The sequence below is a fragment of the Notolepis coatsorum genome (genome assembly GCF_963971535.1).
Source record: "Notolepis coatsorum genome assembly, chromosome: 8".
NCBI lineage: Eukaryota > Metazoa > Chordata > Actinopteri > Aulopiformes > Paralepididae > Notolepis > Notolepis coatsorum.
The window spans coordinates 69854774-69871872 of NC_140172.1; the positions used below are offsets into that span (position 1 = coordinate 69854774).

The 17099-nt window shown below is 43.0% G+C and overlaps 1 protein-coding gene across 9 annotated transcripts in view; it reads right to left on the reverse strand.

The window, feature by feature from the left end:
• The window catches only part of ksr1a (kinase suppressor of ras 1a), a gene marked incomplete at its 3' end in the record, with an annotated part of 111600 nt that overhangs the window by 39126 nt on the left and 55375 nt on the right, over nt 1–17099 (reverse strand). For 8 of the 9 annotated variants that reach the window (XM_084320629.1, XM_084320633.1, XM_084320630.1 and 5 more), the window contains exons 2-4: nt 7859–7999; nt 1819–1966; nt 892–1384 (exon numbers count right to left, since the gene is read on the reverse strand). In XM_084320629.1, the coding sequence (XP_084176755.1) occupies nt 892–1384; nt 1819–1966; nt 7859–7999 (782 nt within the window). The remainder of the gene's footprint in view (nt 1–891; nt 1385–1818; nt 1967–7858; nt 8000–17099) is intronic. The other variant, XM_084320627.1, reaches the window with a different exon arrangement.

The window sequence follows — 17099 nt, forward strand, 5'->3', positions numbered from 1 at the left end:
CATTTTGGATAATCATGCCGAATTATTGCCGGTACACACATTACAAAAACCTTTGTAAAACACAAATTTTCCATGGGATTGTTATCAACTTTGGACCTGTACTAGATAAGACTTATGTTTTCCAGCTCCTACCTCTCAGCTTGAACTCAAAACAGGCATCTGGCAACAAGTAAATAGAAATGTGAGTCAACAAAACTTTTACTTCAGTGTGTTCAAACCTCTGTAACTCTATTAGAGAGTGATAAATCCCAAATTACTGTGGGTATGCAATCGTCAAAACTAGCCCCATTTTTTGCCTGATGCATAAGAGGTTAACAGCTGGGAGAACAGAAAGATGAAGAAATAGAGACTAGAGATGTTACATTGTAGCAACATTTTGTACGTTTGCCATGTTGTTTCACACAGTTCACACATTTCAAGCATCAGTGATTTTGGACATTCGGAATGAATGCTTTACTCTACGTTCGCCTGCTCCGCTAGCGTCAGCTGTTAGCAATGACAGCAATATCATTATGTTATCATGGGGGGGGGGGGGGGGGGGGGTGTTACAAGGCTCCCCAATGCTCTGGAACGCCCTCCCTTTAAATTAGAAAACCGCTCCCTCAGAGCTCATTTTGAAAAGGCAGCTAAAAACCTACTTCTACAGGCAGACTTTTTAAACACCCATGGCCGTTTTCTCTCTGTTCATGTCTTTTTTTGTTTTTAGTTTTTCTATCTGTTGTTTTAGCTCATTTTAATGTTTTTTCTTCTCTTCACATGTTTTATTTCTTGTATTTTCACAGATGTTTTAAAATGCTGTGAAGCACTTTATAGCACTGAGAAGGGAGCTATAAGTACTTACTTACAAGTCCCAATAATAAACCACAGTACAGTACAACACAGAAAACCTACTTGTTGGTGGGCGGATCTTCGATGCGGTTGCCCAGCTGCGACTCGTGGCTCTTGCTGCGGGTCAGCGTGATGTTGGGCAGCAGGTGCAGCACTTTGCGAGAGGGAGGGGGCGGGGTGCAGGGGGGCTTCAGCCGGTGCCGCCTCTTGGAGGGCGGGGTGATGGGCGGAGTGGAGGTGTGTCCGTGGAGTCTGGCAGCGCGGGCAGACAAGGGCAAGGGGAAAAAAGGATCCGTGAGGAGGGGGCTGTCGCAGTGGACATAAGACCCCTCTGGGAAGCACGCTGCCGACACGGAGCCGGAGCGGGGGTAGGGGCAGGTGGCACAAGGCGTGGAGGGGGTGGACGGCGTGGTGGACGGGCGGGCCAGGGGGGAGGGGCTGTGTGGACGGAGCGGAGCCACCATGCCCGCCAGCTGGTCCGCGGTCAGCAAGGAGCCGCTGTCCCTCCTGATGGGCTCCGACAACCAGGGAACCCCGTCGTCCCTGAGCTCACCTCCTGTCCCGCGGGGACAACACAAGAGAGAAGAGCAGCTTGGGTCAGGACAGACAACACTAACCAGGGTTCCCACAGACATTGCAAAATGAAATTCAAGGACAGTTTTTTATAGAAAATTCGACAATTAGTTAGAACAATTTTATCATGGATGAAAAAAACGTTCAATGCGAATGGCTAATTTGAATTTCAATTACTTTTTAAGCACCTTGTTAAAAAAAATCTGTTTTCAAGGAATTCCAGGCCTTGACTTTTTTTTGTCAAAAATCAAGCACTTTAAGCACTTCAAGGACCTTGTGCGAACCCTGACTGATCGGTCAGATCAACACGCACGCACGCACGCACACGCACACGCACACGCACACGCACACGCACACACACACACACACACACACACACACACACACACACACACACACACACACACACACACACACCTGATTCAGTGGCGTTTTTGAGGCAGGAGAGGGCAGCGTTGAGCCTGGCACACTCCTCTAAACTGGAGCCTAGTCGTCTCATGATCTCTCGTACCTGAGAGCCCGTCATCTGGAGCAAGGCGTCTAGAGACAGACTCACTGGAACTGCCTGCAGAGAACAAGACAAATGGAGAGAGAGAGAGATAGAGAGGAAAGTGATCAATAATACAGTAGATTAATAGAAACCCAGGCAATAGTCAAGTCAAGTCAAGTCAAGAGTTTTAATTGTCACGGCTGGTCTTGCCCGCGACGATGTGCAATACAGTGGTACAACATATAATAGAATCCAATAAAAATACAGTGGTACAACATATAATAGAATCCAATAAAAAACAACAGTGCAATAAACAGGTACATGGTGTGCCATCTCGGTATCTGTACATAGTATTTACAGAGCATATAGGACATACTAGGTAGCTTTAGTAGTGCAATACACTGTTCCTGATGTTATACTAATTTAAGTGGCCTTTCCTCTGGCCATAAGTGTGCGTGTGTGCGGCATGAATGTTAAAGTGGCTGCTAGTGTGTGAGCGTGCTCAGCGTGCGTGTCGTGTATGTGCTAGTGTGTGCTTGTGTGTGGATAGTTCAGTTTCTGTGTCTCTCAATGTTCATTGTTCAAGGCTCTGATGGCCTGGGGGAAGAAGCTTAGCCTAAGCCTCTCCGTCCTAGTAGCTGGGGTTCGCAGGCGTCTGCCTGACCTCAGCAGCTGGAACAGGCTGTTATTGGGGTGCTGGGGGTCTTTCATTATCCTGCAGGCTCTGGATTTGCACCTCTTGTTGTATAGAGCCTGCAGGGGAGGTAGCGCAATACCCGTGGTACGCTCGGCTGAGCGCACCACTCTCTGTAGGGCCTTCTTGTCCTGTGCCGTGCTGTTCCCATACCAGGCAGTGATGTTTCCGGTCAAGATGCTCTCTACAGCTCCTGAGTAGAAGGACTGGAGTATCTTCCCCGATACTCTGAACTTCCTTAACTGTCTCAGGTGGTAGAGGCGCTGCTTCGCTTTCTTTACTACTGTGTCTATGTGTGTTGACCATGTCAGATCCTCTGAGATGTGGACCCCCAGGTACTTGAAGCTGCTCACCCTGTCCACGGTAGCCCCGTTAATCATCAGTGGTGTGTGTGTCTCCTGCTGTCCTCTCCTATAATCCACGATCAGCTCCTTGGTTTTACCAATGTTCAGGAGCAGGCTGTTGTCCTGGCACCAACGTTCCAGTACCTCAACCTCCTCTCGGTAGGCCTTCTCGTCGTTGTCCGAGATCAGCCCCACCACCACTGTGTCGTCTGCGAACTTCACTATGGAGTTGGAGCTGAACTTGGCCACACAATCGTGTGTGTAGAGTGAGTACAGCAGGGGGCTTAGAACACAGCCCTGGGGGGACCCGATGCTCAGGGTGATGGTGTTGGAGGTCTGACCCCCCACCCTGACCGCCTGGGGTCTTTCACTCAGAAAGTCCAGTACCCAGGCGCTCAGGGCGGAGCTCAGACCTAGCTCGATCAGCTTGTCCACCAGTCTGGTGGGGACTATGGTGTTGAACGCTGAGCTGTAGTCAATGAACAACAGTCTCACATAGCCCCCCTTCTGACGGTCAAGGTGGGAGAGAGTGCTGTGCAGTACCTGGGAGACCGCGTCGTCAGTGGACCTGTTTGTAGATAATATAAGATAAGATAATGATAAGATAAAAAAAATTCTTTATTGATCCCTTGGGGAAATTTGGGCGTCATAGCAGCATGGGGGAGGGGAGGTACAGGTATGGGCAGGGTAATAGTAGAAAGACATAAATATAGACAATAAAATTGTATCTGAATATAAAATTATGAGAAAAAATTTACAGTGGAAACAATAGAATTAACTCTGAATATAAAGAATTTTGAAAGTTAAACAGTTTAAACCAGGGGTGGGCAATTATTTTTCCCAGGGGGCCAAATGAGCAACTGAAAATATGTTGGAGGGCCGGGCCAAAATTCCAAACTCAATTATGGATAATATACATTTTATTTCTATATAAAAAGCAGTAAATGGCATTGTTTTGACCCCTGGTAAGAGTGTATGTTATTATTTGGCAATTAAAAGGTGAGGTTAGCTTTAAAAAATATAATTTATTCAAATAGAATTTATTTCCAAAATGATAAACAAAATGTGAAACATTAATAACAAAGGGCATTTTGAGTTTCATATACTATTGAAACAAGGATTTTCTTAGCTTTCTAAAGACATCACATCATCTTATAGCCAAAATAAAAAAGACATGTCACTGAACTGTGTAAAGAAAAGTGTCCCAGTTTTGTAGCCTTTTTTACTTTACATGCCTATATTAAACATTTAATGTTTTCAGAACTGTGCAAAAAAAAGAAAAAAAAAATATCAAGTGTCCCATTTCACACTTTCCACTAGGGATGCACAGAAAATTCGGCTACCGAAAATGGTTAAAACGGCTCTTTCGGCTTTCGGCCGAAAGGGTTTTAGCACCGAAAATATATGACCGAAAGTCAAATAACGTGTTGTTGTGATGAACGTCATCAAAACGCGACTACAGACATACCGGTAGCATGCGCAACATGTAACGTGAGCAGCTTGGCAGCTCTTCCTGCATTCTACAGCCTGTGATAACTAACTCCTCTTGGGAGTAGGGATGCCCCCCGAAACCCGGTTCTAAACTAAATTAGAAAAAACCGGAGTATTGATCAGCTCCGACGTTAACGGTACTGCTATCAGTAGTCTAGGAGCGGATTAGCTACAGAGCTAACAGTGTACCATCCATCTGCGACGCAACGGTGGCAGCAACAGTGGACACTGAGTAATGTTAACGTTATGACGAGTTCATACTACACTACACGTATGAACTCGACATAACGTTAACGTTACTCTGTTTAAATGAAGTGTTTAATTAGCAGCAATCTGTTGTTGAAAATGTATCGTTAAACCGCAAATGGAAATGCGAGGACAGGAAGTCGTCATCAATCGTTGTAGTCTTTTAGTCTTAACAGTCTGGAATTAATGTATGCATTCAAAAGTGCTGAATAAATGTTTTATGGGCCCATAATAGTGATTATTAATATTATTTAAGTTAAGTTTAGCCATAATCATGTCTTTTGCCATAATCAGGTAGCTAAAAAAAACATATATATTTATATTAATCATTTTCGGCCTTTCGGCATTCGGTTTTCGGCCAACTGTTTCCTATTTTCGGTATCGGTTTCGGCCAAGAATTTCCCATTCGGTGCATCCCTACTTTCCACATTTTAGTGTTCTTCAGTTTTTTTTTTTTTTTTTCATTCAGTGTGAGAAATCCAGTCTCTGTTGAGCTTTAACAAGTCCATCAAAGTCAGGTTGCATGTCTGAGGTGGAGATGCGAAGCACAGCTGCCAGATGTTCATCAGTGAGAGAGGATCTGTACCTGGACTTTGTAAACGTCATGACTGAGAATGTCTGTTCACATATGTAGGTGGATCCAAAGAGAACCAACATCTTCTGAGCATGTCTCCTCGTGTTTGGAAAGTTCTCCTCCTTGAGAGCAGAGTAGAACTCTAGCAGTGATGCTGACTTAAAGTGCTCTTTCAGTAGTGAATCAGACTGCAGGTCAATTAGTTCAAGCTGAACAAGTAAAGGGAGAGGAAACCAGCTGCATTTCATCCTCAACCTTTTTGAAATCTTGAAAACGCCTTGAAAATTCATCATGCAGTGCTCCCAACATGGATGAGTACCTGTGCCTGTGATCAGCTGATGGTTTGACTTCTTTCAGGGTTTTCATGTGTTTGAGATTGTTGCTGCCTAGTTGCCTTGAAATTAATTGCAACTTTGACATGAAGGCTTACAGTATGGTCCTCTGCATCCAAAGGTCAACTAAAGAAATTGCAAACTGCCCAGAACAGAGCTGCAAGGTTAGTTTTACATTGTTCCATGAGAACAAACACCATCACTATGCACCGGCAACTCTCATGGTTAACGGTAGAGAATAGGCTGGTTTTCAACACAGTTACATTTTTCAGGAACACTGTCTTTTCGTCTCAACCTGTTTTCTTATACAAACAAATTGTCAAATGCAGTCAGGTTCATTCTTATTTTACTAGGTCAGCTGATGATGGACAGATTATGTTACCACGTCCAAAATCAAATGCTTTAAAGAGGACTGTTGTTTATCGTGCCATCAATCATTGGAATAACTGCCCACTGAACATAAGTAAATTGAATAGTAAAGTGTCTTTCAAATACCACCTGAGAATGCACTACTTAAATATGTGAGCAAAATATTCTGATGTTGATAATGATGTCTACAATGTTTTACTGTTTTTAGACAATGTTACAATGTTTTTAGATAATGATGTCTACAATGTTTTACTGTTTTTAGATTATCATTGTTAATTGTGATTGTCATATGTATCTCATGTTGTTATGTTTTGTGTTTTCTGTTGTCTTTCTATGTGGACCCCAGGAAGACTAGCTTGCCACTTAGGTGACAGCTAATGGGGATCCTTTTAAACAATAAACAATAAACATGGCTATGCATTTCATGAGCAAAAATGCCCTTGCCCTGCAGTTGTGTGTTCAGTAGGGATGGGTACCGTTCACATTCGAACCGATACGGTACCGGTACCTGTGAATCGATACCGGTACCCAACGGTACCTTTTTTCTGTACTTTAGTCTCTAAAAATGTAATCTACCTATTTACCTATCAATTTACTGGAATATTCAAGAATACACAAAAACGTTGTAATTTTTCGGCCTATTTATGAATCGTTTTCAAATAAACACTAGATTATCGATAGTATATGTGTACGTATGCACGCTATAGACGCGAGCTGAAAAATCAATTCTCTTATTTCCTCATCAGCGATCGCGCACACACAAACACATCACACATAGGGCAAACGCTGAGATCTCAGCGAATACAACTCTGATTATCCCAAGACTGGTAAAATAGATTCCTTACCTCAGATCAGATCAGATCACGCTTATTGATTGAGTATTGGCTGCTGTAAATATATATTCCCGGCTGAGACTTGTTCATATTCACACATCGAAACTGAGCTGCAGCCTACAGTATTTGTCAATATATAGTATACATAGTATATCCCTGGAACCCCAAAACACTTCTTCATGGGCGTCTAATCACCAATCACCCTCATGTCTCGAATTAGTTTGTGTATTTAAGTGTTGTCTGCCGCTGGGTCACTACTCCTGTTACCCTTGTTCCTGTGTGCTGTCTACTTTGTGTACCTCCCGTGAAGCTTCCTGTATTTCCCTGTGAGTCCATTCATGTATTGTTTGCCCACGTTTTCCAGCATTGCTGAGGTTTGTTTTCGAGTTTTAAGTTAGCTTTTGTTTTCTGCCAAGCACTGTAACGTTAATCGTTTGCCACGTTCAGTAAAGCTTGTTATTTACAACCTCGACTCGTGCCTCGTCTATCTCACTCTCCACTGCCTCTTCTCGTGTTTAAGTCTGCATTTGGGTTCTACTAACCTCTATGCACTCTGACCTCTCTGATGTAATGCATATATGTGGGGGACTGTGTGTATGTGTAACTAGGAGGGATATGAGGACTGTGTGTATGTGTAACTAGGAGGGATATGAGGACTGTGTGTATGTGTAACTAGGAGGGATATGAGGACTGTGTGTATGTGTAACTAGGAGGGATATGAGGACTGTGTGTATGTGTAACTAGGAGGGATATGCGAAAAGACTAATTTAAATTGCCTTGTGTACTTCTTCTATAGAAAGAATATTATATTATAACCATTGTATTGATTTAATCTTGTTTATTATTATTGTTACTGCATTGTGTTGTGTCTTGTTTCATATGTAAAAAGTGAACAAAATAATATATATATATATATATATATATATATATATATATATATATATATATATATATATATATATATATATATTTGATAACAAACAAAATAAAGAATATTATGTGAATTTTATTTTAGGGGTGGATTTCCTCTTGAAACGGAACCCTGCATACATAAGTGATGCATACGCACAGCGATGTGACCTACCTGGATGAGCTCTGGTCGGAGGTTGATGGTGCGAAGCCAATCCTCTAACCGTGGGTAGCTGTCCAGGGCCTTGGGCCTCTCTGCCTCCGGCACCTTCTGTTTGCACTGCAGCTGCTTACAGATGTACTTCATCAGTTTCACCTGCAGGGAGCAACAGAGCACATCGCACCGACGAGGGTTCGTTTAAAGCAGGGAATCGAGAGCAGGGAAGAGATTCTGCATTCACGTGGTGTCGGGAATTATTGGATGTATACGGCTTTCCCACCAGGAAGTGCCGCTGGAACGCTCTCACATGGCAGGTGTTGCAAGAGAAATCTGGGATCTTGATGAAGTTGTGACGTAATCACCTTAATGAACTGGTGATTGGTGGATGATTTTGTAGTTCAGAAATAAAAAGCAGCAACACTGCCGAGTGCTTTATGAGCTCCATGTTTGTTTTTATATTTGACCAGAGAGCACATAACACGCACAGAGGTCAGATATTCAAGAACACAAGTCAGGGAAATGTTTACAAGTGAGTGTGTGTGTGTGTGAGAGAGAGAGAGAGAGAGAGAGAGAGAGAGAGAGAGAGAGAGAGAGAGAGAGAGAGAGAGAGAGAGAGAGAGAGAGAGAGAGAGAGAGAGAGAGAGAGAGAGAGAGAGTGTGTGTGTGTGTGTGTGTGTGTGTGTGTGTGTGTGCGTGTGTGTGTGCATGCTCTAAAGCCAACATGTTTGTATGGAAAAGCAAGGTGAGGGGCTAGGATAGTTTCAAAGGTCTTTATGTACAGTATGACAGTGGTTCTCAAGCTTTTTTGGGACATGTTCCATATCTGACATGTTCCATAATGCGCCCCTCAACCCCCTACACCCAATGGGAATTGCATTTTCAGCTATCAATTATGATTATTTTCTGTTTATCATGGGTATATAATGCCATTAATGTTTCTATTTGACTACTGACTTTTATTCATTTGACTTTAAGTGTGTATAAATGAAACATTACAAAAAGTAAATTTTCTTTGCTAAAAGAATTACACTTTCCCTGTTGAAGTGGGATTTTGGATTTTGACTGATCTCACTGCATGTAGGCTCGTCGCTGGTTCCAGTATTATTAAAACAATGATAAATAAATAAAATAAAAGAGCGCTCCCTTTGAGCATCTCCTATGTACAGAAAAAACTGCACTTAGCTCGTTCAGAGTTCATATAATAATAATAATTTAAGACCTGCTCAGAGGTCATCAATCGGCACACATGCGATGCATGCATGCAATTCGTATCTGCGATTAACCCATCCCGTCGTCCTTCCCCCCCAAGGGCAGCCGGGAGCAGACAGGCGTCAACGTGAGCCGCGCCAGGGGACCAATCAAAGTGCTCCTGTCCGTCTTCGTCAAGGACGCCACAGCGTTAGCGATCTATTGTTGTGCATGTTTTTCCATTGGGTTTATCTTATCGGGGGGGAAACCCTTGCGAGCACGGGGAGAACATGCAAACTCCACACAGAAAGGCCTGGGAGATACCCCACCTGGGTAACTGGCATCATGGAAACCTGGGCCCTCATTCATCAACGTGACGTAGAAAATGTTCTATTTCCACACGTAAGCACAGAATTTAGAATGAGTGCACGCACAAAATAAACGGGATTTACCACACGTGCGTACGCAGGTTCTACGCACACCTGTCATGATAAATATCACCTTGGCCCTGCGCCGAGGCTCGTGCACACTTTCACGTATTTGCATACCAAAACCGCCCCGATTAACCATATACGGTAATGGACACCCCCATGAAATGTGGAAGAATGGACTAAACCGAGGGAAGCGTGTTATGAGACAGGCTGACAGACGTGTACACGTACGGTGATGTCGGATATGATATCTATTAACCATTGCTGCCTGGGCAGCGCAAACACTAATAAAGACCGTGCTGGAATATGACTGCCTTTTTCCGTTTTGTTTGATTAATACCCAGGGATTAAAGTTATCCTCAATTTTATTCCAAATCGCGACGGACTTTCCGTCAATTTTCTACCTGCTGCATATGATTTCTAGAGGCATACAATCTATTTTGATGTCAGTATTGGGTAGCCTATATAAACAATAATACGAGAGCATATACAAGAACAATTAATCTCACTGCCATGTATGATGTAGCCTGCCTTTCAATACATGAACTTGAATTCCATCATGTTTGTGTGCGGGAGTGGGTGGTACTGGTACAGTAATAACAGTCTACACAATATCACGATGGACCATGCCATGTAGCCTATGTTCTATTATGACATGATCTGTGACGACAAATGTTCTAGAATGTTTGATTAAGATATCATACTCTGACAGCATGCCTATGATCAACAAAAACGCGAACTTGAATCCCATACACATACACCCTGGTGTCATTGCAATGCGTTTTTTATTCTTTCTTATATAGTAAAAAGGGGGAAGAACACTATATCGTGGGTGTTCATACAGCTTCGAAATTCCACTTGTTTCGTTTAACGTAAAGCCTTTTAAATATAATCAAAACGTTCCCGTGTTTCTGCGGTCTGTGCGCAAAATAATAACGAGTTGAGCTACGCGGAGCGCAGTCAGTCAGTACACCCCGTATATTCCGATAACGCTATATAAACCATGCTGCATTCATTCTGAGAGAAAGATCGATTATTCAAAATGCTATTTATAGGGTTTTGACCATAATTACACTACTGTTGCTATTTTACAATGAACTATAATGAATTACGGTTCATACAGAACATGCCAGTGTTGAAACTAATGCACAGAAGCTCATTTCCTTGTTGTAATAATATATTCTACCAACGGGCGCGAGGTACGCATGGTCCGAGCTGTGCGTAAATATAAGCACGAAGTCAAGTTCAAGTTGAAATTGATGAATCCCACACTCTGCTTAGAAATGGTCGTAGGCACAGCTTAAGCACATATCTGTGCATAAATCACGTTGATGAATGAGGGCCCTGGTCCCCAAGCGGGAATCGAACCCTGGACCTTCTTGCTGTGAGGCGACAGTGTTAACCACTACACCACCGTGCCGCTATAGTTAATAATAGTTTGTTTGCAGTAACTAATCTTGGCATGGTCAATTTCCAAGGGATCAGAAACAGGTTTTTGGAATAGGAGACTTTCGCTTCATATTCTGCAATCTCATTCTATCATTGTTACTGACGGACTAAACCGCGCCTCTTATGTCTGGGCACACAAAGCATTATGGGTTGGCACTTGGCAGGCTGCAGAATCCCCCCTAGCCACTCCTCCCTGTGTTAGTGAGGCACGGCGTTCAGGCCTTGAAACCATAGAAACCAAAATTGTAAATTGTAGGCTCCTGCATGTGCTTCATGTCATCAGTATGATTGTCATTTAGTTCTCATCGTGAATGTCTGCTCTCTCATGTTGGAATATTGAATGCAACATACTGCTAACAGGGTTCCCACAGACATTGCAAAATTTAATTCAAGGACTTTCAAGTACATTTTCAAGCACTCTTATTACTCCAGTCTACTAGTCCAGGCTTTAGTTCTCTATGTCCAGCTCCAGTCTACTAGCCCAGGCTTTAGTTCAAAGGTGCATGCTTTTAATTATATAGTATAGTAATAATTCGTTTTTTTGTTTCCCATAATTCCCCTGACAATCTATTCTAATATAACTAATATACAGACCCTCATCTGCACCTTTGTTTACACTGTTTAACTTTCTCAAATTCACTCACACATTATAATTTACAGACGGCGGAAGCAACCAATGCGAGGTGCCAACCTGGTCATCGGGAGCAATTAAGGGTTAAAAGACTCGCTCAAGGGCACTTCGACACGCTCTCTGGGAGGAGCCAGAATCTAACGGGGAACCTTCTGATTACCAGACCGCTCTACTTCCTGAGCCACTGTCACCCCAGGTAGCTATCTAACCAACTGTAATATCACCAAATGAGTGTTATTACCAGTACAAGACAAGTACCAGTACCAATAAGTAGACCGTCTATGAATGCATTTGTGAGTAGCAGTAGTGTGAGATAGAACCAGCCATATCCAGGTACTTGGCTGGACAGACTACAGCTAACTAGTGATGATGCTATCAACTCTTACCATGTTAAAGTCTATTGACTGTGTGGTGATGGTCAAATATGTTGACATGACTAACATCATGACAGGTTACACAAATAGAAGGTCAAATAAATATCTGTCACTTTGAGTAGTAATTGTTCTCGATGGACTGACTTGCTGTAAGGATGCACACAGGAGGATGTTATTTCAGAGCACATTTGTATAAACCCCTTGCAGCTATTCATTACTGGAGTTAGTAATATATGTGTTGACACACACACACAGACACATTCTTCTCCTGGAATGAGATCCTTTGATGAATGGCATTTGTACCGAGATACTATCTTTGGTCCTGTCTACCTAAACAATTATATACACATGTTAGTAATTATTAATGAATTACAAGCAATAGCCAAGTTTCCTACAGGTGTGGTCACATAGCAACCCTCAGGTAGCAAACCTGCTCAGTGATCCATTATATTAGTGATCCATAGTGCTTACATAAAAGAAACACACTAATACCAGCAAACAGGCAAATGCACTCAAATCACAATGATGACCATGTTGCTATATTGGCCTTTGCTATTGTCGCATCATGGCTTGAGATGGTGGTCAGGCGAAACTGTATTGTATCAAATTATGTTCAACCTACTGACATGTAAGCATATTAATTTACAACCTTCTAATAAAAGTAATTCAAAACTTTCATTCAGTTGTTTGCCTTGCTTGTTCGCAGTACAATCTGTAAACAAACTAGACATGTTCCGTCAGTGACCGACAGGCTATATCCCCAAATAAATATCTGAGTTGTTGAGTAGTAGGTTGTTATGATGAGTGGAACGTTTAGATGGCATGACGGTGGTAGAGGTGAGTAGAACCCAAATGCAGACTTAAACACGAGAAGAGGCAGTGGAGAGTGAGATAAACGAGGCACGAGTCGAGGTTGTAAATAAGAAGCTTTTCTGAACGTGGCAAACAATTAACGTTACAGTGCTTGGCAGAAAACAAAAGCGAACTTAAAACTCGAAAACAAATCTCAGCAATGCTGGAAAACGTGGGCAAACAATACATGAACGGACTCACAGGGAAATACAGGAAGCTTCACGGGAGGTACACAAAGTAGACAGCACACAGGAACAAGTGTAACAGGAGTAGTGACCCAGCAATGGATGCTGGGCAGACAACAGTTAAATACACAAACTAATTAGAGACATGAGGGTGATTGGTGATTAGACACAGCTGTGGTAAAACAGAACTAACACAAGGCTGAAAGAAACACAAATATAAACTAGAATCAAATATACAAATACTGAGACCACACAAGACTAGATCACACTTACAAAACACAGGCAGGAGGAACACAAGACTAAAACAGGGGAGACAATGCAGACAACACAGACCACAAATGCACCAAACACAGATTGGTGAAAATAACATAAAACAGATGAATGGCCAGACCACAGAGCTGCAACACCTGAATCAGGCCACCGGATGGCAGTAGCGTATTGTTTATGAATGGAGGTGGTGAGAGTCCAATGGCCGGTCCAGCAGGACCGGGGGGAACATTACAGTAGGTAGTCAGTAACTGTGTAAGGAGTAACTGTGTCATGATTTCTAACAAGAGACGTTGCTGTTGAGTTTTTCAAATGTATTTGATCACCTTGAGTGCCACAACCCCAGTGCCGTTCAACTCCATTGTATTGGAGTGATGGCAGACATCTCTGAGGCAGATATCGCCAAAACTCAGCAAATCACACCAAAACTATTTTGATGGATAAGATAGCACTCTGGGTAAGAGGAAATATATGACTTGTTGACTTGTTTATAAGAGTTACATTTTACTCTCTCCACATCTGCCCAATCCTCCACCTACAGTACTAGCCGTAACACAAGCAACCCCAGAGACAGTCATCCCTCCACCTTGTTAGATTTCGCGATATAAGCCAGTAATCACCTCGTCACATGTGGCTCCGTGAAGTTTCTGCGTTGTGTTTATCTCTTTCTCATCGTACTAGCTGATAACGATATCTTCCCCCGTTAATGCATTCGTCTCAAAAGAATTAACGACACACTGGAAACAGGATACCTCTCCTGGATGTTGACGTTTATTCTCATAAACATACTCTGTACAAGATGGAACCTGTTCTGAAAAGTCTTTGACTGCTATTGAATTCATTATTCTAATGGTCTCTCTCTCTCTATCAGCCTGGAGGTTGTCGCGGCCTAGTGTTATCCAAAAGCCTTCCCTGTTAGTGTTAGCCGAAGCTAGCTCGTGGCAACCGGAGGGTGGGGGCTACGCATCAGCTTCCCTTCCTCCACCCTCTAGGTCCTGAGGTATCTCTGTCTACGTGTCGTTTCTTAGTCTGACTAAACCCGGAAGAGCTCACAGCTATAACGTCTTTACCCTAGCAACCGGTGGCCATCCCCGTAGCCATGCCCCTTCTCTCGTTACTAAGTGACACGATGCCATGGCAACGGCTCTTGTCACCTCTGACACACTTTAACGCTGCTATGATTCAAAAGGCTATCTCTCTACGATGACCTTGGCGCACAGCCCAAGTCCTTATCTCTCCGCTCTGTCTGTCTGTGGCTCCCCAGTCTAACTTGAAAACACCCACGAATGAAAGCTGCTGTTCCTCTATAGATCCGTCAGAGTAGATGCTGTCATCTACAGATATTTACATTATGTACACATTGAAAAACCAGTGGATCTCACACCCTGTTAACCCTAATGCAAACAACCTGGAACGTCAATACATTTTCTATATCCAGAGAAACATACTGTATAGGCTGATGTTGTTCCTCTTTGTCAGCAATAGCTGCAAAATCACTGCCGATTCAGTTAGCAATCAGCAAGCTAAAACTGACCATAATACAGTAGCTGGCTATGTTTGCTAGCAGTCTGAACACAGCATGTAGCCTACTGTAGCTCTCATTCAATGTCATTATTTACTGTATGAAGTACACCAAGGGAGCCTACATTCTGCCCTCTTATCTATTTAAAAGATTTCCAACAAAAAATAATTCCCCCAGTGTTTTGTTCTTGAACAAAACTTCAAACTTCAAACTTGGGCGACACATTCTGAGTGATGCTGATACAAGGCAACTCCCCAGGACCTGCTCACTCACAATAATGACTACTAGCAGATATGATATGATTCAGTGTTACGTATTGCCTTGTCACCTGTCATGTTCCTCAGGTAAGTACTTCAGTATTTTACTTTCATGAAGGTATTTTAGAGCATTAGAAGACGACCATTGCCATACGATTATGGCAGGAAGATTTCAAAAGTTGATTGTTTGAAATCCTTATGGAATAGAATAGAATCTTTATTGTCATTGTTGGTACAACAAAATTGAGTTTAGAGCATCACCACTGGCATACAAACATACTGAATATAGCATGTGCAAAATAATAATATCAATAATAATAATATAATATCAATGTCCCAATGTCCTCAATAATAATATAACATCAACGTCCCAAGTGCAATAGTGCTAGTGAAAATAAATAGTACAGTGACAGTCCAGTTGAGTTAATGGATGGAGGGGGGGGGGGGGGCGTTGGCTTGCAATGGATGGAATAGTGTATAGTGCAGCAATGCAAGTCCGGTTCACAGTTATTGTTGTAATGTAGAAGTGGGAGTTATGTCACCGGGGGTTGGGGATGGGGGGAGCGGGGCGGAAAGTTGATGATCGTTGAGCAGCCTGACAGCCCGTGGATAGAGGCTGTTGGTCAGTCTGGTAGTACCGGACTGAATGGATCTGTACCTTCGACCAGAGGGCAGCAGTTGAAAAAGATGCTGTGCTGGGTGGTACTGGTCCTGTAAGATGTTATTCACACGACGTAGGCAGCAGGAGGTGAAGACTGTGGAGATATCTGGAAGGCTAGCTCCAGTGATCCTCCTCGCAGCCTTGACCACTCTGTGGAGGGCCTCCTTCTCTGCCCTGGTGTAGCTGGAGAACCACACCAGTAGTCCGTAGGTGAGCACACTCTCTACATCGCAGTAGCACAGCGGAACAACAACACCATCATCAAATTTGAAGAGGTAGAGAACCTGTCACAGTGGTGTCAGGAGAACTGCCTCTCCCTGAACGTCAGCAAAACAAAAGAGATGATTGTGGACTTCAGGAGGTCGGGGGTCAAGGACTACAGCCCCCTTAGCATCGACGGGGCACCGGTTGAGAGAGTGAACAGTTTCAAGTACCTCGGAGCCCACATATCCGAGGGTTTGACATGGACCACACACATTGACAGTGTTGTGAAGAAGGCACGACAACGCCTCTACTTCCTCAGGCGCCTAAGGAAGTTCCAAGTCAGTCAGAAGATCCTTAGGAACTTCTACTCATGTACAATAGAGAGCATCCTGACTGGCAACATCACCTCCTGGTTTGGGAATAGCACTGCACAAGACCGTAGCAGACTACAAAGAGTGACACGTTCAGCCGAACGCACAATTGGAGGGGGGCTTCCCACCCTCCAGAACATTTACAACAAGCGGTGCAAGGGGAAGGCTAAGAGAATTATTAAGGACTCGAGCCACCCGAACAACTGCCTCTTTGAACTGCTGCGGTCAGGCAAGCGATACCGGAGTCTTAAGGCGAGCACAGAAAGACTCAGAAGAAGCTTCTATCCCCAGGCCATCAGGCTGCTAAACGAACAATAAACACTATGCAACAACCATCAAATGCACACAGCACACACACCCACACGCACACACTCACTTAAACAAACAACACACTGCAGCACCCACTCTCCACACTTTAGATCACACAAACACACTTTATATTTATTGATAAAGGATTTGCACTACAACTCGTACACCTACTGTACATTGTACCTAAATTGCACCTCATCCTATTTCTGCCTTGCACTATATAGTATTGTATATTAGTACACTACACAGTATTGTATATTATATGGTAACTCAGTTACGTCTACTCTGCATCGAACATTGTACATATGTCTATACTGAACACTGTGACCTCATTTTTTTTACTTCTAATTTACATGCTATACTATGTTATTTTATTTCATACTTATCTTGTCTTGCACAGTCTCTGGAGCGTAACAGTAAGAAGCATTTTGTATAAAAGTATTCTGTACTTCTGTATGACAACTATTAAAGAAACTTGACAAAACTTGAAACTTGTAGAAGTTAGCCATCATTCCCTGTGGGAGTTTAGCCCATTTAAGTTTCCACAGATAGAAA